Raw genomic sequence first — 23833 nt, 5'->3', positions numbered from 1 at the left:
GCAACACTGATATAACTTTTAAAGGGACATGTAAATTTTATCATAATGTTATTGTTTTAGTCAATATGACCATTTATCCAGCGATTCAGGAGAATCTGGATTGAATTTTATTACCATACAAAAGAAAAATCACCAAAGTTGTTTTATCCCACTATTTGACAACTCTAAATTTGTTCTTATTATTGCTTTTCAACTGATTTATTAGAACGTGGTACTTGAATTTCTGGACAAAGTTGCAGCTGACACAAGTTGACACTGAAACCACATACTATCTATCCTGATCTACTGTACACTGAGTTAAACTAAATTCATTGATTAACGAAGTGGTTGATCTGAATTTGAAGAATAGTTTAATAAAAAAAACTATAGGAATACAACATTTCTTTTTTTTAAAGAAATTTTACAAAATAGTTTAGCTGTATTATTTTAGTATCAGGCAACTGGCAAAAGATTTATTTAGGGGGCCAATTGAAAAATTGGGGAAAAAAGGGTTTCTATATAGAAAACCGTAGAGAAAACAACCGAACCCTTTCTTGCTCAGTATTAGTTCCCTTTGCCTTAACCTCACTGCAACTATACAATAGTCAGAACTGCTTCTTGTTCTCACACCGAAGGATCACCTGACCGTAACCACCAATTATTACAGTAATACGATAGGTACGGGTAGTGTGTTTAACGAGGAGTCCTGAAGGCAACAAGTAAAGTTGAGGTCGATGGGAGGAGAAAAGAGGAGCAGCAGAAGGAGGAGTGATTATAAACGATTGAAGTTAGTCTCAAACTTCGACACATCGCCGTTTTCTTCCATTGTCGCAAGATTTAAGGACTTCTTCACACCGGTAGGTAGAAAAACACTGCCAAAATAACTTTATTCGCGTTATGCCAACTGTTTTCCGTCTGTTAATTTATTATTTTTTCCAAACTGATCGATTAACAGCTCCGTCGTACTTTACACGCACACAAAAAATCTCGTCAAAATGAAGATAATTCGGTTTTTAAACAGTTGTTAAACTTAAAACTGTTTAATTGTTTGTGATTATGTAAGATTTAACTTAGTTGTCAAACTAACAAATTTAATAATGTGGGTCGCGGCGGTTGATAGACGCTAATTTGGCCTGAGACAAAGCTGGTATTGTTGCTAGCGGTGATTAACGGTCCGAAACGAAACCAATGGGATCCGTTTGTTCCTCAAAACATCTTCTTTAATCACTTCAGTATAAATTGTACAGTTCTACGCAGTTCTTATCCTCTAACCTTACCTAACATTATTGAATTTGTCAGACGACTTCTCCGTTTTACGGCCTTTTAATCTTTGATTTATCACTAGTTTATGCATCCGTGCCACCGCCTGAAACTGTAAAACGCATTCAGTCGAACAGTTAGTGGGAAAATGTGTAGTTCACTGTTCTGTTTGTCGTGAAATTTAAGTGTCGTAAGGCCCTTTATAACCAAAGCTAGCATGAACAGTTTCCTGTTGTAAAGAGTCAGATTTTCCTCTGTCCTGCTGCTCATTATTACAGCTGAGTAATGTTCATATGATTCAGCCTTGAAATGGGAATGAAATGTTTGGGGGTTTTTAAAAAAAACAAAAACAAAAACAATCTTGTTTGACCCTCTTTTTCAAATCCAGGAAACTGATTCTCATCAACCATGGCTGTAGAAGGGGGCATCGATGTGTCCAAGTTCTACTGTTCTTTTTCAACTTCATTTTCTGGGTGAGTAGGCAGCAGACCTGGTCTTTAAATGTTTGCTAAACAAAAAGGCACCAGCATGGATGTGGAAAGCACCCAAAGTAATCTACTGAGTAGTGATGACATACTGAGGTGGCCAGAATGAAAGCATTCAGGGAGCAGAAAGGAAAAGGCCGCAGATTGTGTTGTTTAGTGTGGGTTCTGTTATAAGAAAAGTCAGCCTATCTTTTTTGGCAGTCTCAGATGTTTTCACTGCTCAGCTTGATTTGTGACATTTGTTGTCTTTGCCAGCCCTGTGACTTTGAGCATGAGAAATGCCTTTGTTAATGGCTATAACAATATCATGCAGCATCATCTGTAAAGCAGCTGATGACACATAGTCACTAACCTACTCGGAACCCAACAATGTTGATTTAGTCTTCCGTGGGAGCTATTTCCAGACTGACTCATATAATGGTGTTAATCAGCATGCTGTTCCTGACTAGTGTTTCCGTGACTTGTACAGGTTGGCAGTTTATTCATTGTTTGGTTTTGAGGTTTCTAGCGTGAAGGGGTGGTAAAAGAATGGAATCGTGAACTGCTATATGACCGGATTTGCAAAGTGGGTAACGAGGATCATGCTGACTTGTCAAATCAACGTGGTTTTCATTGGGTTATGTAAAGCGCGAACACACAGACGCCACTTTAAGCTTTAAAACATTTGCAAGTTGAGCACTGAACTCTGACAGTAATATGTACAAGGACAAGAGGAAGTAAAAGAATGAGCAACCACTGTATTGGTCACGTGTTCTATCCCTTGATTTAGACATTCATTGACGTGCAAAGGGTTAGTAGCACACTTGAATGTAGAAAAATGAGGTCATTTTACATGTTTATTTATATACAGCATTTGTCAGCAACCATATATGATTACTATGTTGTTATTCATTATGTGTTATACACTAACATCCACTGATGGGTTGTTGACAGGTATTATACTGTGTTGCAAACTACTTTTGTGATTTTTACAACTGTCAACAATGGAATTAATGGACTTCAAGTTTTTAGCCCAGTATTTATTCTCTCCACTCACTGCACATTTTATGACTGCAGTTATTTGTAGTTGGTATTTAATTATTAATGGTAACACTTTATTTTGATCCCTTCCTATTAAAAACCAGTAAATCTGACTTTATTATATATACAGTTCACAGGGCACACTGTCAGGTAGATTTTTTAGGCAGATGTAAGTGTTTATTGATCCAAAACTCCTGTTGTGAAAGCATCCATAGGTGGAGGCTAGTGTGTGCGCCATTGTGTAATTTTTAAAATAGGGTTCATTGTTTAGACACAATTTTGTTTTTATATTCATCTTTTATCTGTTCTGTAATTTATGTGTTCTTGGCTCTGTTTGCCTGTGCTGTTCATTCCTTCATGTTTTCCTATGTCAACTATTAGCTATCTGTTTGACTCGGGGCTCAAATATTTACATTGGTGGTGCCAACAAGGTGAGGTCTTCAACAGCAGCCACAGCTTAACATGGATCACATAACAGAGGAGGCTGTAATGGATTAGACGACTATTCAGGCTACGTAGGTAGCAGGTTTTCATACTGACACAGTAACAGTCATCTGTTCAACAGATTAAATGCAGAATAAGGAGTTACTAGTGACTTGGGACAGAATTTGTATTCTAAGCTAATGATTGATTTATGCTTATCTGCTGCTACGTTCTGTCATGGTATGCTTGTTTGTATGTATAGTAAGAGTGATAAAAATAATTTTAAGCTACTTCTGTTATCAGTAGAGCTGAAACGATTAGTTTTTTAATATATAAACAGAAAGTTAATGAAGTTTATCCTAATAGTACATATATACATTTTAATGCAAAACCACAAAACATCTGTGGAAATAAAACCAACAAATGTTTGGATATTTCTGCTTTAAAAATGACTCAAAAGATCACTTAATTGTCAAAAAAATAGTTTTACTTTTCTACTGACCAATATACTTGTTGCAGTCTGTGTTTAGGAAGTCAACTTGGCCCGTGAGAAATTATAAATACAATGATATTTTGGGGGGGATTTTGCTGACATTTTAAAGATTGGGGTGGTCATTCATTAGCTGATGTAGCTCTGTTTATCAGTATGTTGTGCTCAGCATAACACTAAGTGAAAAGAGCCAGTTTCACTTTATTGTTTTATTTTTACAGCCCTGATTGTTCAGCTGAGATGAGTTTTTTTTCTTGTGGGAATTTAAACTTAAGTTTGATATTAGGTGCCTATGCTGCAATCAGTTTGCCCATGAAGGACTGTTTAATGTCCTGTAGAGGTTAAATAGTTGTTCAGTCCTCGTGGAGTCACAGCCAAGTTAAGTGGTTGTAAAGACTGAAACTAATGATTACATTTACTTTCATAGATTTACCTTAAAGGATATTTTTATTAATGGAATTACTTGCCCTCTAACACATCAGAAGATACCAGATACACCATTACAATGCAGAATATCTTCACAAATGGGAAATTGCAACCAGATAAAGTCTTTTTTGCTTGAAAATGACGAAGTCAAATCGTTTATCAGAATAGCTGCAGATTATTTTATCTGATTGTGTCTGCTCTAGTTTTTGAATTTTAATCGGACGTCAGAGTAAATCCCCTTACAGTTTGTATTCACATTTGGACTGGGCTGGACACTCTTTGATTAAGATAAAGATACTTTATTAATTTAGGGGAAATTCAGGTAAATACCATAAAATAAATGGGGGTGCAATTCTCTGATATTTACTTAAGAAGTAGTGCATCCCAGCTGATCATGGTCACACAGTTTCAACCACACAGTGTTTGTGAAAGGTAGAATAAACATCTCTAGTCGCCCCACCCAGAACAGTGACACATGGTTATTGAGGTTTATTATCTATCAGCATTCAGGAACTGAAGACAGTTTCCACTTCCCTTTGTCTGTTTAGCATACATGCTTACTCATTTTGCTTAGACATATCGTCAAACCTGGACATTTACATTTTTTTAATCTGAATTTTTTAACCTGCAATAAACAGGAGAAAGAAAAAATATATATATATTTGAGATCAAAAATCTGAGATTACCCTCTGGACCACATGAATTCAGGTTGTAGTCAAATACATCAAAGTAGTGAGTACAAGTATTAACACTGCAGTACATATTAGAATTTCCCTTACTAAAAATGCATGTCTTAAGCCTTTCTTCTCGTCCATAGAAGTATCATGTAATAAGACACACAATTCACCTTTAGGCTCAGACCAAAAACACCACCTCTATTACCATGAAAAGAACAGAATTATCCTATTAATTCCACACTCGGCTAACCTCTCTCTCCTCCTTTTCCTGCAGTTGTGTGGCCTGGCATTGATTGTTGTGGGAATCCTGGTTCAGGTGTCTCTGCACAAGACCTTCGTGATCAAAGATGCAGCGACCTCAGGAGCTCCCATTGTGGTCATCAGCATCGGTGTGGTGATTTTCTTCATCGCCTTCTTTGGCTGCTGCGGAGCCTGGCAAGAAAGCTACTGCATGGTCACCACGGTAATTAATACAACCACAAATAACAAAAAGGTTTTGCTATGTGTACCTCTGTAGTACAAATTAATAGATATTGCTAGATTAGTGAATAAGTTGCTTACTTAATTTCTGTTTTCCCCAGTTTGCCGTCCTTCTGTCACTGATCAGCATTGTTGAGATTGCAGCAGCAATCACTGGTTATGTCTACAGAAAGAAGGTGAGTATAGAATTGGCGTATTATATAAGACCCAGCAAAAGGACGTGGTTTAACTTTAGCTGCCTTGTTGTGTCTCTCTTGTAGGTCTCCGCTATCGTCCAGGACAGCCTCACTGAAATGATTACCAATTACAAAAATGGAACAGATCAATTCAGACGAGCTGTGGATGAGCTGCAGGAGGAAGTAAGTTCAGTGTAAACTGCCCATTCTGTTTACTTAGTCTGACAACGCCTTCCCATAACATTGCTGTATCCTGTTGGCTGGTCCTGCTTTACATCACATTATTCTTTGCACCATCTGTTGACACAAGTTATATCCTTTTACTTCTACATGGCAAATCTCATAAGTGTTTTCCATTTGACTCATTCATGTTTCCAGATGAAATGCTGTGGTGTGAACAGCTCTGCTGACTGGAGAAACTTTGCCCCTGATGGAGACACAGTGCCCGACTCATGCTGCAAAAATGTCACTGCAGACTGTGGAGTAGGAGCCATGATGGACGCCGCCAAAGTGTACACGGATGTAAGCGACCAATGCTTGACGCTCGCATAATCGGTGAACAAGTTATGTTCCTGTCCTATCACCTTACTGCTGGAAAATGTCAACCATCTCCCAAGCTAAAGACACATAGTTAACTGAGATCAAACAGGAGCTGAATGTAATGGGAATATTACGCAAGAACATGACTGAACAGGTGAAATAATGTAGCTCCCTTTCAAACAGACGCATACATGGGAGGTCCAGTAGGGAAACTGGTCTGAACTTGGTCTAACACCTCTCTGGGGTATAACCAGCCCCAAACTATAAAGGCTGTTTGTTTCTGAGTTTCTTTATGACAAACAGAGAAGGAGTATGTGCTTATGTAAAGTCCAACACATAAAGCATGAGATACTTCTTTATTGGCTTCATAATAATGCCTAATCACAATTTCTGCATTTTGCCATCATCATTGAACACCAGACTTTAATGTAGTGACACTGGGGAAAGTTGCCCCCCTCGATACTACACTGCATTTAGGGTTTAAATACAAGACTGTCAGGGATGCCATATACTGTACAGACTCTAAAAAACTTAATTCAACTTTGTAATTTGGGGCTCTAAAAATATATTAGATGTTACTTGAGAAATATTTGCAGGAAGAAAGTGCAAAATTTGCTTGTTATTTTCACACATGCGTTGGGGTCTGAAGTTGTCAAACAATAACGAAGAAGAAATAAAAACCAAGAATTGAATTGAAGTAAATGTTTTACCTTGAGGCAACCAATCTCCCAAAGAAAATATCAGCCAAGGAAATGTTCAGATCGATGGCTAATTGTTTCTGTTTTCACATAAGGGTTGTCGTCACATTATGGAAGAATTCCTGCAGAAAAACCTCCTGTGGGTGATCATTGCAGCTCTTGTTATTGCCTTCCTGCAGGTAAGCAACATCTGTAGGCAAAAGTTGCATTAGAAAACACTTTGTGGTGAATCTCTATTCTGACTATCACACACTCTGAATTACTGTAACACCAAATATTCATAACACATTTGAGAAGACCAAAAACAGATGAGGGCTGTTGATCGTCAGTCCACTAGATTTATTGTGCACCACACAGACAGCAGCCTGCAAGAAACAGAGCTGGTCTTGAGGTCAACTTGCATTTTCACAGAAAGCATCAACTAAAGTAAGATTCTTTATCCTGCCCAACCAGTGTCATAGGTCTCCCTGAAGAATGCTTATCCCTGATTTTAACCAGCTGTTACGAGCTGCACCTGATCGTCTTTGCAGTCTTTTATTTGCGTTCAGATCCAATCTTTGTTTTTGGTACATCTTGTCATTTGAATGCTGAGGTCTGAAGAATGTCTCCTACCAAAGGCAACGACCCATTGAAGGCTCACAGAAAATCCTTTTATCGGAATTTTTAACAATTAATTTTCATCAAGCCTGTAAAATTTCGCAGACCCCTTGAGTGTTAATTTGTATGGATAGTTACTTTTAAAATATCGTCCGTTGTGTTGCATTTTGCTGTCTGGTGGTTTCATCTTGCTCCTGTTTTTTAAAGCTTTCTTAGCTTTTGAGAAGTGTTACAGGATATGAATTTTATTTCTTTTTTAAAATTTGTGTCGGTTAAGAGCAGTTCATGTAAAAACAAATGTGAAGTTGTATCGCAGAAACCCTGATGCCAGTAATCTCTCCTTTCAGATAATGGGCATCGTGTTTGCCTGCTGCTTGATGAGAGGCATCCGCAGCGGCTACGAAGTCATGTGATTCACGCCTGAGTAGGAGTTGACTGTTCAGGTCACACTTCCAGGGAGGTTTATTTGGAGTCTTGTAATATGTTCATCTTATATTTCCCATACAACGCACAGAACAATATATTTTTCCCATTTACTGATTTTAGACTGTTCTTTCATAGGTTATTATCTCTGCTTTAATCCTGGAATTGCATAGAAATGGAAAATAGAAGACAATATTTATGTTCAGCGAGCTGTTAGCGCCTGTATGTTCTTGGTTATGGGAAATTTCATTTCAAATAGTCAGACCTATCTCCAGCACTGTGTTAATGCTGTGGAGAATGGTCTGACTGCACATTCACTATTCTGCTATAGGTTGAGAAAACGCTCTGGCTCATATGTAGTTCTTTAAAGCAATCACAATTTACGTGGGCGGTGCTAAGCCCAGCATGCAGCTACTGCAAAATAGCAACAGGGGAATAATTTTGTTGGAACATTTGCAGACAGGAAGGTGAGCACTGTGTTGGGCTCCTTCCTACACAGTCCAAACCTTCAGCAACTTTTCAAGAAGGCGGTTGCTATCTTCAAGGTTTTTGTTTCCCAGAGCAAAGGCGATTTTAAAAACAGTTAATGCATGAAGGAAACGGCAGGCTTATACTCTCAGTGTAGATCCAGTGAATCTGACTGCAGGGAATTCTGACATCTGTTTTTGTGCTTGTTCTGTTCCACACTTTAAAACTGTTTTGGTGTTGAGTTTTTATGTTTTTGCTGGTTTGCAGTTTCTGTTTTTAATAAAGACTTTAAATTATATCTGAGTTTTCTGTACAGAGAAACAGGGGAAATGAATGCACCAGTAAGGTATTTATTTCAGACACAGTTTCATGGTAAATGTAGATAATATTGGCATGTCAACACAACATTCAAAACTTTACCAAATAATTTATAAAAAAAAAAAGATTCATAAACAGAACAGAACTTTTGCAACTTATATTTCAAAGGCATTGTGCCAGTCCTCATGAAAGGCACAGGAAGCAAATGGCATGTTCAATTTTACACTTTACACCAGTCAACAGCACAGGGGGGTGCAGTTCCTCTTTAACTGTGACCCAGAAATAGGTGAAAAGGCTTAAAAGAAACTGTGTTCTGAAGTGCAGCCTTAGCAGGATAAATTGTCATTTTACACCTCCAAAGCATGAAAACAAAGTAAACAATGAAGTAAAGTGCCACCACAAGTCTTGTCAGAAACCTTGCTGCTGCAACAATAAAGGTTCATGAGGATCGTATTCGTCTCACCACCACACAAGTCTGAATGTCTCTGCAGCCCAGTCATCACTGGGCTTTTATCCGCTTAATCTCTTTAGGAAACATGAAGATATTCCCTCTAAAAAGGTGCTTTCATGTAATCTTCTGCTTTCTGATGTCAACCAGTTATTCCTGTTCTGACAAACTTCACAAAAGCCCTTTTTGCCTCTAACTTAGTCATGACCAGCATTGGTCAAAGTAAAAAAAATAATAAAAAAAAGTAAAAGCAGAGCACAAAGTGAGGTAATGGCATGAGAAAATACAGTACAGATGTGAACATGTAAGAACATTTAACATGCCCACATAAAAGCTATAAGCTTGTCATTTTCTGAATGGAATGTGTCTGAACAGTTCCTCAAGCAAAAGGTTAACAATGATGTGCTGAAGTTTGTTTCAACAATATCCTCTTTGTTTCTTAGCTTCTTGCAGCCGTGTGATGTTTGCTCAGACATCAGCAGGAGACATTAAAGTGTTAACATGTTTGAAATGCAGCAACATCACAATTAAGTGTATCACAAATAATCAAACTCCCTCCTGAGAGTCCAAATTGCACAAGAAGAGCACAAATGTCTCTAATAAAAACACAACTGATTTGTCTTATTTTTTTCCAATTCAAATTCTACCAGCTACAAATGCATAGGGGCTTCTTTTTTGTGGTAATTGTTGCTTCGAATAAGCGCAGATATTCAGACAGTTTTTATTTTCTTAAATCTAACAATCTTGCCGAGAACAGTTTTTTTAAAATGTTTGTTCTTTCAAAAAGGAGATGTTGACAGCTCTTAGGAAGTTGTGCTGTCCAGTGCACGAAACAGACCATAATCACACTAGCAGATTGCTTCAGGCTTCCTGTCAGTGGCGGCTGAGAACATTCGGGTAGTTTGCAGCAAGAAATACGATGCTGTGCAAGAGCAGTGACACCTCTGAGTCTGCAAAAAGAAAAGAGGAAGACGGCATTAAATGTTAGACAGCACGTGATTAGAGAAAGGTTTGAGAAATACTGCAACAGTTAGAAAGTATCTACAAAAGTCTTCAAAAGGATCATTTTTTTTAGTTTTAGGAATTTTAGAATAATTTTCAGGGTACAAAAACGGGGCTTGAACTCACTGCTTAATTTAAAGCCGCTTAATTGTGCAAGCTGACTAATGTTTCAACACAACCGTTTTCTTCATGTGAGTGTTGAAATGTTGGTCTGTTTGCATAATAAAAGGCTCTGAATTAAGCTGTGTGCTCAGCTAAGCACCCGTTTCAGCTGCATTTAGCAGAAAGGTGCGGCAAGAATTCTTTATCTCCTTTAAAAGTCTTTTTTTGCCTTTTGTTGGCAATAAAAAAATGGTGAAGAGTGTTTTTAAAGTTTAAGGAGACATTACATTACAAGGAGGGATTAAACTCTCAGGAGGCTGTTCAGTATGGGGGTTTTATTGTAGCAAAACTATTTGTCAATGCGAATTGAGAGTTGATTGATTTTGGTTGATTTTTATGTGAATGTTCTTAAGAAACATTTTAACATTTCTTTTTTTCGACCAAAAAATGTTCAAAGGTTTCTCAAAAATGTTGAAAATGGGGTTTTTATGGAAGTACTTTAAGTCAAATTCCTTATCTGTGTAAACGCACTTGAACAATAAAAGCTGATTCTGATGTCATCATTACAAATATACTGTGCGGGACACCTGCATGGAAATACCTTTCAATGAGGAGGACACCTGAAGCCACTGCGACAACCACTCACGACACTGGTTAACGCCGAGAACGTCAGAATTGAGCCCCCTGACATAACAAGCCTGAAAATAAAGCCTAAATAAATAAAGCAAGAATAGCAAATGGAATGAACAGCAAACACGTACAGCTATTTGCCAATAACACGCCTGAAAAAGAGGAGCAAGAAGTGGATTATCTCCAATGAAAACCTTAATATGTATCCTTACATTATTAATATTGCAGGAATGCACAATGACTGCCATGTAGAATTATTTGGGCTGCTAAAAATGCAGAGTGACTAACCTGCCTGAGCTCAGCGTCGCTCAGCTGGTGGGGGCCCAGCCTGGCGAGGGCCCGGTCCAGCTGGAGCAGCTCCAGGGCGTGGTTGTTCAGCCGTCGACTGATCAGGAAACCGGGAAGGCGAGGCGTCAGGAGGAGCAGGGAGCTGATGTGTCTCTAAAGCACACACAGAAGCACAAAGTTGATTTGCTGCACCACTGAGCCTTTTGCCCTTCATGTGAGCTGAGCGAGGGGCGTGTGATTTGTGCTGAATGTGAAGAGTTCTACTGACCATGTGATCGACGCTCATCCTCCTCATACCCAGAGGGGGTCCAGAGAACAGTCTACGGACTGCAAGGATTTCAGACACTTTCGGGGTTGCTCCACTTTGCACCTGATAACACACAGAAAGCAGTAATAGAATGTAACCAAGTACATTTACTCCAGTTTTATGCAGCTTTTGACCGATATTCAACTACATCTCAGAGGCTGCCAGCTTTGCTGACTAGTTACTCTTCATTGCAGTGAAAACAGCATATCTCTGAAGTTGCGTTAAAGTGAAGGGTCCTCTGTAGGGTTCAGAATATTCTACTTCTTAAGCTAAAAAAGGAATTAATTAACCCTCTGGAATTGGCAGGAAAATGGACGTTCACAAGAAAAGCAGTGAAAATGAGCTAAATGTCTGCAGCAGTAAAATGCAACATCTACGTTAACGGAGAAATTATATAAATCCAAAGCATCACTGATAATCAAACACCAACAGAGACCATTTTACTGCACAATGACCACTTTCACTTTTAACACCAAAAGTAAATTTTTCTGTTAAATACACACATACTTTCACTTGAGGTTTTGAATTAAGTCTTGTACTTGGAGTGGAGTGTTTTTCCTGTGGTTTTAGTACTTTTACTTTAGCTAAAAGTAAAAGTACCGTAGTGCCTTGAAATGTGTAAATATTGTACATTGAATTATAATTACATTCAATATTTCTATAGAATTTAAAATTAGAAGTGTGTTTTTTATAATATTGTACAAGCTTTTCAGAGTATATACTAACCTTTAATGTTACTGCTACTAACCTGCCTGTCCTGTCTTTTTGTTATATATGACATTGTATGTAAGCTGCTGAACACTTGAATTTCCCTCAGGATTAATAAAGTATCTATCAATGTAGTAAAGGATGTGAGTACTGCATTGACCTCTGCCAGAAACTTATTCCACTTTAATGGAATAACGGATTGAAGTTAGTGAGTGTAGATTTGTACGGTTTGCGTCTAAAGTCTTGAGGCATTAAAACAGCAATAATACTGATTTCTACAATGTCAGATTAGTAAGGAAATATCCTTCTTACTAGAGGACGTTTCTGTTCTTTTAAGAACTGGAATGATGTGTAAATCATTTGCGAGGAAACATCAGTTGCTACGATTCATTAAGTCACCAAGCATCATACGCAGAAGCACAGAATCATAGCTTCCAAATACTATGTCTAAAAAATTAAAGGGGAAAAAATATATTTTAAAATGGACCAAGAATCATTAGAAAATGTAAGTACAATGTTATGTCACGTACGAATGCAAACACTGAAAAATATGTAAATCAGCAGTCTGTTGGATTTAGTAACATTTCTGCAGAATGACCATTATTTGGGAAGAAAAAATGCGTGACCTTGCAACCTATTTTTCTTCTGCTCTGCTACTTTTTTACTAATCATTTTTCGTTGCCAAGGATTTCTGATGCATTTACTCACTTTAGCACACAGCCCCGCCAGGCAACCCTGCAGCTGCGCGTTGCTGACCTGACGGCTCGTGTCTTTGAGTCCTCTGAGCACCGGCCAGTGGTGCCGAGCCCTGAGCGAGTGGTAGATTCCCCGAAACTCCACCTGCTGCCTGGGAGTCCAGAAATGAGGAATCAGGAGCTGACGAGGGAAAAAGTACCTGGAGGTGAAGCGGAGAGGAGAGTCATGATGAGTGATGGAAACTGAACACGACTCAAAAGGAAGCCAACTGAAATAAAAAGGTGGTTACTTCAAAAAGGCACTCACATTAAGACAAAAACCAGGTAGTTGGCAAAGGGAGGGACAGATATCACCACCAGGGGAATGGCCTTGATCATGTCTCTGCGAAACTGTGAAACACATGTCAAGAAAGTGAAGATAATGTGAAATAACAAACAGTACAGTGCTCGAGTGAAAAATAGACAATGTACTGAATGGAAATGCTGGGCACCCAGAAGAGCATTCCCTACTGACAAATGTAACTGTACTTAATCTGATTCAACCAATGATAAACAAATATACAGTGATTCATGAGAGTGGATTGTGCTAAACCTGACATTTAAAATATGCTATGAAATACGTGTAGCAGTTCCAAACACCAATATAACGCAGTGAACTTGATGGTGAAAAAAAGAGCACAGTGAACATGACAGCCAATTCTTTTCAAGTGTCTATTCCTCATATTTGTTTAGCCCTCGTGTCGTCCTGCGCGTCAAAATTGACCTGTTATAAAGTTTGAAAATGCGGGGGGAAAACATCTGTTTTCAGAGTGAAACTTCTGGTGACCACATTTTCGGGAAATCTTTGAACATTTTTTGGTGGAAAAAAAAGAAATATTAAAAATGTTTCTTAAGAACATTTACAGAAAAATCAACCAAAATCCAGCAAATTTCGCCGTATTTTGGTTGATTTTTCTGTAAATGTTCTTAAAGAAAATATTAGAAGTTTTATTGATATATATGTTATCACTTAAGATATTTTTAGGATTTTTTTGGAAGATTTTTACTCTTTTTTTGAACATATTTACAGGAATTCTCTTGCCAAATTTGGGGGATTTAAAAAAAATTAAGGGAAACTTTTAAGGAATTATTGGAATTTTCTTCCTAAAGGTTTTGCAATTGTTCAGATATTTGGGGAATTTTTTTTGCTGAATTTTTGGATTTTTGTCAGACAAGGAAACGATATTTTTTGGTGCCCGTAAATTAAGACAACAGGAGGGTTAACTAAGAAAACTTCTTTTGAGCAGGTTCACTTAAATCTTCATCACTTCAACATACAATTCTCTTTTTTTCTGTCTCCTCTATCAAACCGGTTCCAAAGCAGAACTAGCACCCGGTTTGTTTCGGTGGGAAGAGGTTAGATGTTCACTGCAGCGTACATAACAGAGATGGTGCTTTTCTCCTTTAAAGTGACGTCATTATGTCACAAATCGACTGATGGATTAAGTGACTGATGTAAAAAGATTGTTCATAATACCTGCCCAGAGTATCTGAGGAAAAGTTACAACTTTATTATGCCACCATCCACTGCTACTTAGGGAGACAGCAGCCGAAACAACAGTGTCCCAGCTGTTGGCCACATTCTGCAGCTCCTCCTGAGGCATCCCAAGGGTATTTCCAGGCCAGGAGGGAAACATGATCCCTCCAGCATAATCTGGATCTGCCAGACATGCCCAGAATGCCTGCCTAGTCATGTTGACATCCTCGTCAAATGGCCGAACCCCCTTCTTTCACTTGGGAAACGTAGTAGCTCCCTCCTAATCTCTGAGCTCCCCACCGTGTCCCAGATTGTCCACAGACCCTGAGGAGGAAACTCAGTTCGGCAGCCTGTGTTCATGATCTTATTCAATAACTGTCACAGCCCAGAACACAAGAGAGAAGGAAGGACGTATAGAAATGTAAATCAACTGGTAAACTGAGAGCTTTGCTTCAAGGCTCAGCTTCTTCTTCACCATGACAGACTGCTACGGCGGCAGAACAACAATAAACAAGTCTATCCGCCCAGTCATTTCTCTTTGTCTTAAAGAAGCCAACTATTCAGAGCTTTTTAACTCACTCTGCGGTCGTAAATATGACAGTATTTTGAATGACAGTGGTTTCTTAAAAATGAACAGGGCGGAGGTTCTGATTTCTGAAAAGAAGCATTAAAAATGCAGACATGAATGAAACTAGAGAGAGTTACCTCCCTCTTCTAACATGTTTCAAGAGCTCTGCTGTTTATATGAGTTTAAGTAGAGTGAGAATCATTTAGTTAAGAGGCCCACCCGTCTGAGTTTCTCCATCTCCCTGTAGGGCAAATCCTGGAACTTCACCCCATCAGACAGCATTTTGGCTTTAATCCTCCTCACATCTTTGGCATCTCGATATAGTAGTTTGAACCCTGGAATGAGTCAGTAAAAAGAACACTGGTTAAAACAGTGCTTGTTCAGTCCAACGCAGCACTACCAACTCTACCAACATGAGGTGACCTGGGCTTAAGTGGGAAACATCTGAGCTTTTGTACAGGGTGAGGCGACACAAAATGCTTAAATATTTACTTGTACTTGTATGTTTTTGGATGTCCAACGTTTGCATATTTCACTGTTACTGTTCATATTTTTCATGTCTTCCAGATAATGAAATAAAAAGTGACTGTACATTAACACTTGCAGAAATCTCCCTTTAAGAGTCAACAAAAACAACATATTTTTTCATCGCTCAGAATATGGGTGTGACTGCAAGTGACAGTTAGCATTATCAGTCAATTTGATGTTTTCTCAGTTCTTATAAGTTTGGTGCTGGTGTTAGGATTTATTTTTTAAGGTACTGCTAGCTGAACGCTGAAATTGATATTACATATGAGTGTTATAATATTGATAATAATAACCATTTAATGTGCTATGAATCCATGAGTTGTGTTTGACCTTTAAAAGGGAACAGATGAAGTTAAGCTCTAACTCAAAGCTCTGATGGACGCAGACAGGTCAGGCTGGAAAGTTACAGCCGCTTACAAAAAATGTTTCATCTTCTGCACATGCACACACTAACAAAGATAGACTTTTGGCTTTGATATCCACCACATTCCTGCTTTCTTATAATGTAACAATTAATTTTACTGAAACTGCTAGCTCAAGGTTGTTTGAGGGAAAAAAACCATAATAATCCTCCCTGAGGAACACTTGCATCCCCCTATGAGATACCACTAATGGTTGCATCACATCTCAACTAACAAAGGAATAATACAAACTGGTAGAAAGCCAGAAAAAGTTTGCAGGAGGGTATCTTTTTACAGGGTGTGGCCCCTGGGGATTGGATGAATCGTGTGCCAAGAGATATGGACATATCTGTCACCAACAAATGGGAGAACTGAGTCTAAACCACGGTTTATCCCCACCTTTAGCCAATCACATTTCAATATTTGAATGATATGTTTGTGTTTTATAACCAATCACATTTCACCATGCTGTATAAAATGTCCTGTTCATATCAGACTTTATCCTTTTCTGGGAGGCTGTTCAAAGCAGAGAAGGCCCATGTACAAGATTCTTTTGAGACACTGATATTTAGAAAATAAACAGCTTAAAAGGAGAGAAGTAGTTTGTCTTCTATTTCAAAAAACAAACACCCTCAACACTGGCTAAGACCTCATCAAGAGGATGCCTGAAATTCCTCTTTACAGAACAAACTCTGAATTATACCAGACTTTTTTTGCGCAACTATAAGGCAGCTCTGAACATCAAATGCTACCAGTGGCCTCAGTGATAAACCTATATCAGAATATGCACATATCTGACACAGTCACCCCAAATCTGAACTCTATGAACTGTGTGGAGACAGAATTTAAAGCAGAGCTGCAGTATTTAGTTGCATTAAACTGTGTACATGTAGAGAATAGAATGGCTACTGAGCGTAAAAGTCAGTCTCAGATCAGACAGGGCACATTGGTATCACAGTTCTTCTGATCACATTCAGGATATGACAAGTACATGGACAATGAGAAATGTGGATTTTCATGTCCCTGTTGATCATCACTGTACTTGCTATGGTGTATTCAATGTTTCTATGTGCAACACAAAACAGTACGTGTGTGTGTGTGTGTGTGTGTGTGTGTGTGTGTGTGTGTGTGTGTGTGATCCTAACCAGGAACACCAACCACTGATCACTTCACAGTAAATGTACTCTACATCAGAGCAGAGTTTTGAAGCGCTCAGAGGTGAGTGATCGGAGACTTTACCTTCCACAAACGTGTGGTAGAGCAGAAAGAAGCGAGGAAATCGCCTTTTGAGAAAGCCTTCATATTTTTCATTCGCCCACTGGAGCCTGGTGGCGACATATCGACCGATACCTCGTCTGACTTTGGATGATGTGTAGTGTCTGCACAGAGGCAACCTGTGAAGCAGAAGACACGATAATATGTGATGCAATAAAATGCAATTCATCAGTCCATCGGAACGCCCTCACGGAAGACATTCATATTCAAGCAAAAATACAGTGGCTCTAGTTTATTTCTGGTGTGTGATTTACTTATGAGAATGTCGGAAAAGTGAAATCGTTGAAATGTAAAGTGAACATCAGCATTTTTGTGGTATATTTAAACGGTCCTCATCAAACGTTTAGGACAGACAGCTAGCTTAGCAGACGTCCAACAGACTCAGTGAGTTGAACAAAGTGACAGATCCTGAACTTCTGAACTCTAAATGCTGCCAGACGTACCTGGACTGACGTGACAGGTAGGGAGAATAGAGTCCATGAGTTATTCTGTTTGTCCTGAGTCCACACAGTCGGATCAAAGACAACCTGCTACACAGACTAGAACAGGACAGCGCCATGTTGGACACAGCGCCGCTACCGTAATGGTGCTAATATACGGCAACACCAGAAGGCGCTCAGTTACTGTAATGCACTGAAAGCTGCAGACGTATTTCGGTTCATTTTCAAACAGAAAATGACCTTCAAATGCCAAAATGTTAAAATTTCATAGAATTTATGTTGAATATTTGGAGCTATTGCCAATAGAAGACATATCCATGTGATTAGTACTACTATATTTGCACATGGTTATGTTCTAGTGTAAATCTTCATTTACACAGAAAAGCCCAACCAAGGTTTAAATTTCTTGGAAGGAATGTGAAACTAATGTGTCTCTGGGCAAAGACACTCTTCATAGGAGCCAGGTACCCAGATGGATTGTCTTTGTAGTCTATTTCTCTGTGGGGTCATTTGTAGTCCTTTCTGTCTCATTTAAGTCAATTTGAGTTCTCATGGCCTGTCATGTGTTTTTGTTGTTGATTTTTTAAATCAATTTAATGTCTCTTTGTAGTTAATTTAAATCCTTGTGATCCTTTTGTGTAGTTTTGCACTAGTATGTTATTAAGCAACTTTTCTCTTATTTCTCTCTTTTTAATTTTTATTCTTATTATTAGTATGTACATATATTTATCCCCTATCTCTTATAAATGTCATTCTTGCACTGACTGCTCTATGTGCCTTTTTAATTGCCCCCTGGGAACAAATAAAGTTTTCTGAATCTGTATCTAGTTTTATTGTTGATTTCACTCTCTTTGCTTTTTTCATTTTGTGTCTCTCTTTGGTGACTTTAGTTTGAGTCTTTGTGATCCTTCTGTGTATTTCTGTTGTCAAATTTAGCTTGTTTTGGTCCATGTTAGTCACTGTGGTCATTTTGTGTCTGTTTGTCATCATTCTGAGTCTCTGTGTTCCTGTTATGTTGTTAGTTTTACTGTCTTTCTGGTCATTTCATGTCTCTTTGTGATCAATTTGCTTCTTGTTGCCATCCACTTGATGACAAATAGACAATATGAAAAGACTTAAGTTAGCCACCACTATACAAAGTTGTTGATATTTGCTTTACTGCAACCAACTACTGCATTACAGTATTGCTTACCTATTAACATTTCAATAGCAACAATTCATAGTAATATAATTTTGATTATATTATATTATTATATTATATGGATGTTCTCTGTAGTGGCCTCTTGAACTTTTGAAGATTTTAGTGCATTTTGTTGCAAATATGTCTGTACTTTAATTCAAACATTTTATTTCAAATGTTGAACTTCATCAAGATTTTTATGAAAAGAAGTGTTTGGATGGGCTCATGAGAGTAGCCATTTTGAAAATGGGCAAAATGCGACTTCAGCTGACTGTATGATAAAGTATTATACAGTCTATGGATAATCCACAAGGGGGGGTGAAATACATACACATATACAACAGGTTTGTAAGGAAACTATTTATCATGGTGATGAGATAGAGGTCTCACAATTTCATGTGTCATTTATTTTTCACACATTTTAATTTAAGTTAATCGTTTTGTGTCGCGTGACTTCAGGCGCAATTAAAACGGGAGGGGGCGGGGCCAAGAGGTCATCTTCCGTTCGACAGTTGAGCAGGAGACGGAGTCAGGCGCGCGGTACGGTGCATAAAACATTATTTTTCTGGGTAACATTACATATTTTTACGCTGTATTTTAAGCAGTTACTGTAAACCTGGTAAAAAAAAAAAAATTAATGCTCACGTCTTTAAACACGCTTGGGCTTGTGCCTCGTTCTTCCAGGTACTATAAAAGACAGTTTAACTTGCTAACGTCTTTGCTAGCAAACTTGGCGAACGGACAAAGCGCTCTCAGTGTGATGTTTGGTTTCTTGATATTAGATTTATTGCCGTAGCTATCGAGGAAGTTTGTGTTGTACAATAATTACACCCAGCTTAATTTCATGTGAATGTATTTACTTAATGTTTGAACGGTAAAAGTTGGAGTAAAACGTGAGCTTGGGATGAGTGAAACATGCCAATGTGTGGCTGAGCAACTTTGAACTGCGACTAAAGCCATTAGAAATAACCATAGATGGCGTCTTTTTCTTCACTGTCAAGCAACAGCACACCAAAAACTTTGGTTCATGAAAAGTTCCCAAAGCCATTGTGTCAAAACTTCAAACATTATATAACTCACATCTTATCTGCTACCAAGAAGACTCCGTGATCCTATTTTTCGCTCAAATCTGACTTGAATTAGCTATTTTCACATGTGTTTTGTACAATATTAGACACACCCCTAAACCAGTAAACTAAAAACACTTGGCTCATTTACAGGAATGTGGCACACCTGTTGGGTTACCTGCAGTGTTTGACTGAGTCCAGCTAATAAGTCAGAGATTGTAATTGTTGTGGAGCACTTGAATGCGTCACCAGAACAACCTGACATTTGTACATGTGCATCTTTTTATTATTTTTTACATTCCATGCTAACCTGAGTTGTATTTCTTCCCAGTTGAGCAGTTGGGTTTTACACAATAAATTGCTACACATGGCAACAGAGGCAGCTCACCAGGCAGAGAAAGATGGTACATTAAACTTCTTATTTAAAATTATGAACAGATGAAATTATTACTTATTAAAATATTTATTATTGAAATGTATACATTTGTTCTTTTCTCATTTTTAAAGATGGGGTAAAGTGGGATCCTGACAAGCTTGTACAATGTCCTTATGACAAAAACCATCAAATCCGAGCCTGCCGCTTTCCCTACCACCTTCTAAAGTGCAGAAAGGTGAGTCAAATGCTTGTTTGCAACTAACATCTGTATTAGATTGTAGTATTATGTGTCATGTGTAGCTTAGCTAAGAATTTTTTTTTCTCACAGTGGCATTTGTGCCAGTATATACACTAAGTTCCCATCACTATCGGCACACCTGGTGTACAAACAATCCTAGTAGCCTCCGTTCTAATTTTTTATGTTAATGTTTCACCAGAGCACATCAGTGAGGGTAGAGTAAATATTAGAAATATCTCAGTGTAATCCGTTATGTTCAACATCCTCCAGAATGATCTGATGAAATTGAATCGCACCTCTTGAACAATTTGAACAAACCCTGAAAATTATAACCTTCAACAGGGTGTTAGGCAGGTCTGATTTTGACTTTATGTGTGTGGCAGTAACCGTGTCGTATTGACAACTGTTACCTCTCTTTTTACCCTCTGAGTCCCAAGCAGTCTGGGAAGTTTTTGCTCAGTGTTGGCTCATTTGCACCGCCAAATGAAGGCGTGTACATCTATGGTAACGGTACAACCACTCCTAGAAGTAATGGGAACTCAAACACATCTTTAGTGTAGTATAACAAAGTTAAAACAACATAAATGACAGAAAAGAAAAAGACATAGCAGAGAACCAAACTAACTTTTTCACTGGTAGCACTGGTGCAACCAACTTCTTCATTTGGTCGAACCGCCCACCTTGTCACAGGTAAAACACATCACTTGCTGAACATTTTCTTACCGATAGACACTTTAATTTTCCAGAATTTCCTAAATTCTCTTTGTAAAGGCTGTGGTAGCTGCTGCTCAGACAGGTGTGTGACCAAAAATTACTTTGAGAAGAGTTATACTAGGGCATTGCAGTGCCAGATTTGTCCAAGATGAAAGAGTGATTCTTTTTTTTGCATGCACTCTTTTCTGTGAACAGCGTATGTGGCACTCCACATTTCATGAGAAAACCACATTTTTAAGCGTAAATACCACAGTACACTGAAGTTTTAAAAGTACTACTTTCCACCACTGTGGTAAACACGTCATCTGCCTGTGCCAGTTAGAGCGACGCAAATACAGCTTTGTGATCGTCATGCAGTTGCACATTGTCACCGCTTGAAATTTTAACTGGCACACTCCCAAAATGGTCACAAATGCAACCATTATGGTTGCAGTCTGGAGCCCTGCATAGAGGCCGTATTAACTGAATCATTTATCGACATATGCAACACAGGAGGTAACAGTACAGGACAAAAAGCTCAGACTCCACAAACTACAGATGTTTTACTACCTACAGATGTTGCAGGGCAGAACGGTAGCCACCACTCACTCTTTGATAGAGGATCTTTACCCGCTTCATAACACCTTGGGGAATGACTCAGTGCTGTTTTAAGATGTGTGTTTAACTGTTATCCTCATCCCTCACTGATGTAGAATCACCCAAAACTGGCCAAAGAGCTAAAGACCTGTCCTTATAATGCTCGCCATCTGGTCCACAAGCATGAGCTGGCGCACCACACTGAGACCTGTGAGAACCGAGTGTGTGTTTACACTGAGGAGGGTGAGATTATCATTTGATTGTCTCCATCTTCAACTGCAGATTCAGACTTGTGCGTTTTGCAGTGTTTGAAAGAAATAATTCTTTCTACAGCTGGAAGCACAAATGGAAATTGGCACGTTCCAGTCAGTACCTGGGTAAACCCGATTGCGACTGAGGATTGGGACAAAGGTAAGACTGACAACCACAAATTCATGTTTTAAACTTTGTTTTTGCACAGATTCAACAAGCACAACTGTTTAAGGTGCAGACAAGTAGGTGTTGCTTTCCTCTGTTTCTGTTCTGGTCTTTATGGAAAGGAATCAATCTCCTGCTGCACAACTATTCCCTTAGAGTAACAATTGGGTCGTGAGATTAAGATATTCTCACATTATCTTGGAACGTGTGGAACCCGTTTATTTTCAGTACAGTGTCTGTAAAAATAACAGAGCAGATGTTTTGCAGAGGCCGACGAGTTTGCAGCTCCATTTGTGTGGGGTGTCAACACGCTCTTGGATCGAATGTAAGTAGTCTACCTCAGCTGTCAGCACTTATTTTTATGTGATTTCCCTTCGAAATCATAAAAAATAAGTGAAATGGTTTTTTTTGTTTTTTTTCCTCCCTCTGCAGTCAAGAGACGAGGCCCACTAACAACCTTGGTCCAAGTTTCAGAGCCCCCAACACCCTCCCATGGCCGAATTAAAATACCTAATTTGTGTTTCCTTGTGTTTCCTGCAGATCCAGACTGAAGCTCAATGTAGGCCTGTTGTATGATTGCATGTATGGATACTTATTTTTGTATTAATAAGCTTTTTAATTTCCAATGCTGTTCTAAGTTGTTGGGAGCTAATTTTAAGTCACTGGTTGCGGAAGGTTTTGTTGCGCAAAATATGCACACTCAAGCGGCCTCATTGTTTTCTGTGTTCTGTTGTCTTGCATTCTTCGTTACCAAAACAGAGTGCTTGTTGCAGTAAACATGTTCATCTCAAGTTGTTTTGCGTAGCTAAAAATGAATAATAAACGTTTCCACACGCTTTAATGTGCATGGTTTGAAATTGCTGCCAGTATGGGTGTGATTTGGGATCAGAATGTGAAGGTAATTACACCACACTGACTCCAAAGTACTTCATTACAAGCAGGCAAGTTCATTTCTATAAAACCTTATCATACACAGGAGTTATTCAAAATGTTTTACAGGCAAAATGTAAAAAAAAACATTGAATGAAGTTAAACATGAAATAGAAATTACATCAAAAACATTACAGACAAGTTGACAGTTTTTTTAGCATAATTAAAATTGACTAAAGCAACTAAACACAAAAGATTGCAAACTATTTGCATGTAAGAGATAAAGTATACAGTAAATTAGGAAAAACAAAATTAAAATCAAGTGAATAAATATGCAGAGAAGTAGAGTAAAAATACATTCAGTTTAGACCAGACTTCATAATAACACTGATTACTTAAAGGCATTGGAAACTTGTACAAGTGAAAGTCCAACATCTACAAGTTGTAGGAAAAAGTGCAGATGTGTTATTAACTGAATGTTAGAGCATCAATAGTAACATGGCTGTACAAAGGCCTACTTCATAGTATTATACACTTTATGGATTGCATTATTGGGGAGTTATGTTAATAGTGATAGGTCAGTGTGTAAGCAGTGGTTTGCATTTGCAGTAGGTCAAAACTATTTGAAAATAGTATTTTCTTGATTTGCTCTTCATTCGCATATATTTCATGACAACAGTTCTGGTTATAGAAGCTCTAAATGTATTTCGACCTGTTTCTGATTCAAATTTAACCGTCTTAAAGGTGCCTCTGTCTAGAAGTATGAAGTGTAAGGGTTTTTTTCCTCTAAAATTAAGCTGAGGGAAACCCGATGTTAGAAAACTTGAGCAAACTGGAATATTCTCATACTGATGGATCACTGACTTGCTGCAAGAAATAAGAGCTTCATAGTAAATATAGACTAAAAAGACTATCATGAGATCTCTGCAGGCAACAAATGCATCAGGTTTGATCTTCCTCGAAAGCTGAGACCTTTGTGTGCAGAGCTTGCATGTCCTCTTTGTGCCTACATGGTCTTTCTCTGGGT

General features: G+C 38.4%; 3 protein-coding genes across 3 annotated transcripts; 2 read left to right on the top strand and 1 right to left on the bottom strand.

The window, feature by feature from the left end:
• The first annotated feature begins 1632 nt into the window (after positions 1 to 1632).
• On the top strand, positions 1633 to 8438 carry cd63 (CD63 molecule). Its single transcript, XM_051949874.1, is given in 8 exon segments — positions 1633 to 1663; positions 1666 to 1712; positions 5035 to 5223; positions 5342 to 5416; positions 5501 to 5599; positions 5795 to 5938; positions 6750 to 6833; positions 7599 to 8438. Coding segments are annotated over 8 exon segments (720 nt in total). The 5' UTR covers positions 1633 to 1647; the 3' UTR covers positions 7665 to 8438.
• Positions 8439 to 8478: 40 nt separating this feature from the next.
• letmd1 (LETM1 domain containing 1) lies at positions 8479 to 17525 on the bottom strand. The gene is made up of 9 exons (XM_022206375.2): positions 17372 to 17525; positions 16893 to 17047; positions 14944 to 15059; positions 12948 to 13030; positions 12654 to 12840; positions 11199 to 11300; positions 10931 to 11083; positions 10614 to 10710; positions 8479 to 9858 (listed from the first exon to the last, which is right to left on the bottom strand). Exons 1-9 carry the CDS (start codon positions 17485 to 17487, stop codon positions 9782 to 9784), a joined length of 1086 nt encoding a protein of 361 aa, XP_022062067.1. The 5' UTR covers positions 17488 to 17525; the 3' UTR covers positions 8479 to 9781.
• zgc:56699 (uncharacterized protein LOC405758 homolog) lies at positions 16173 to 22772 on the top strand. The gene is made up of 7 exons (XM_051949875.1): positions 16173 to 16871; positions 19947 to 20019; positions 20123 to 20226; positions 21636 to 21762; positions 21853 to 21930; positions 22204 to 22261; positions 22369 to 22772. The coding sequence occupies exons 2-7, from the start codon at positions 19983 to 19985 to the stop codon at positions 22439 to 22441; spliced, it is 477 nt and encodes a 158-aa protein (XP_051805835.1). The 5' UTR covers positions 16173 to 16871; positions 19947 to 19982; the 3' UTR covers positions 22442 to 22772.
• Positions 22773 to 23833: the final 1061 nt, after the last annotated feature.

Source organism: Acanthochromis polyacanthus, chromosome 6 (genome assembly GCF_021347895.1).
Source record: "Acanthochromis polyacanthus isolate Apoly-LR-REF ecotype Palm Island chromosome 6, KAUST_Apoly_ChrSc, whole genome shotgun sequence".
Taxonomy (NCBI): domain Eukaryota; kingdom Metazoa; phylum Chordata; class Actinopteri; family Pomacentridae; genus Acanthochromis; species Acanthochromis polyacanthus.
The sequence above is the reverse complement of the archived record's forward strand: the minus strand, read 5'-3'. Positions and strand labels throughout refer to the sequence as shown.

Coding starts and splice junctions, on each gene's coding strand:
- letmd1 (XM_022206375.2), bottom strand. CDS start 17,487: ATGGCGCTGTCCTGTTCTAGTCTGTGTAGCAGGTTGTCTTTGATCCGA. Junction 12,841..12,947: donor TACCTGGTTTTTGTCTTAAT/GTGAGTGCCTTT, acceptor CTTCACCTCCAG/GTACTTTTTCCCTCGTCAGC. Junction 11,301..12,653: donor TGGCGGGGCTGTGTGCTAAA/GTGAGTAAATGC, acceptor GTGTGTTATCAG/GTGCAAAGTGGAGCAACCCC.
- zgc:56699 (XM_051949875.1), top strand. CDS start 19,983: ATGGCAACAGAGGCAGCTCACCAGGCAGAGAAAGATG. Junction 20,020..20,122: donor TCACCAGGCAGAGAAAGATG/GTACATTAAACT, acceptor TCATTTTTAAAG/ATGGGGTAAAGTGGGATCCT. Junction 20,227..21,635: donor ACCTTCTAAAGTGCAGAAAG/GTGAGTCAAATG, acceptor TCACTGATGTAG/AATCACCCAAAACTGGCCAA.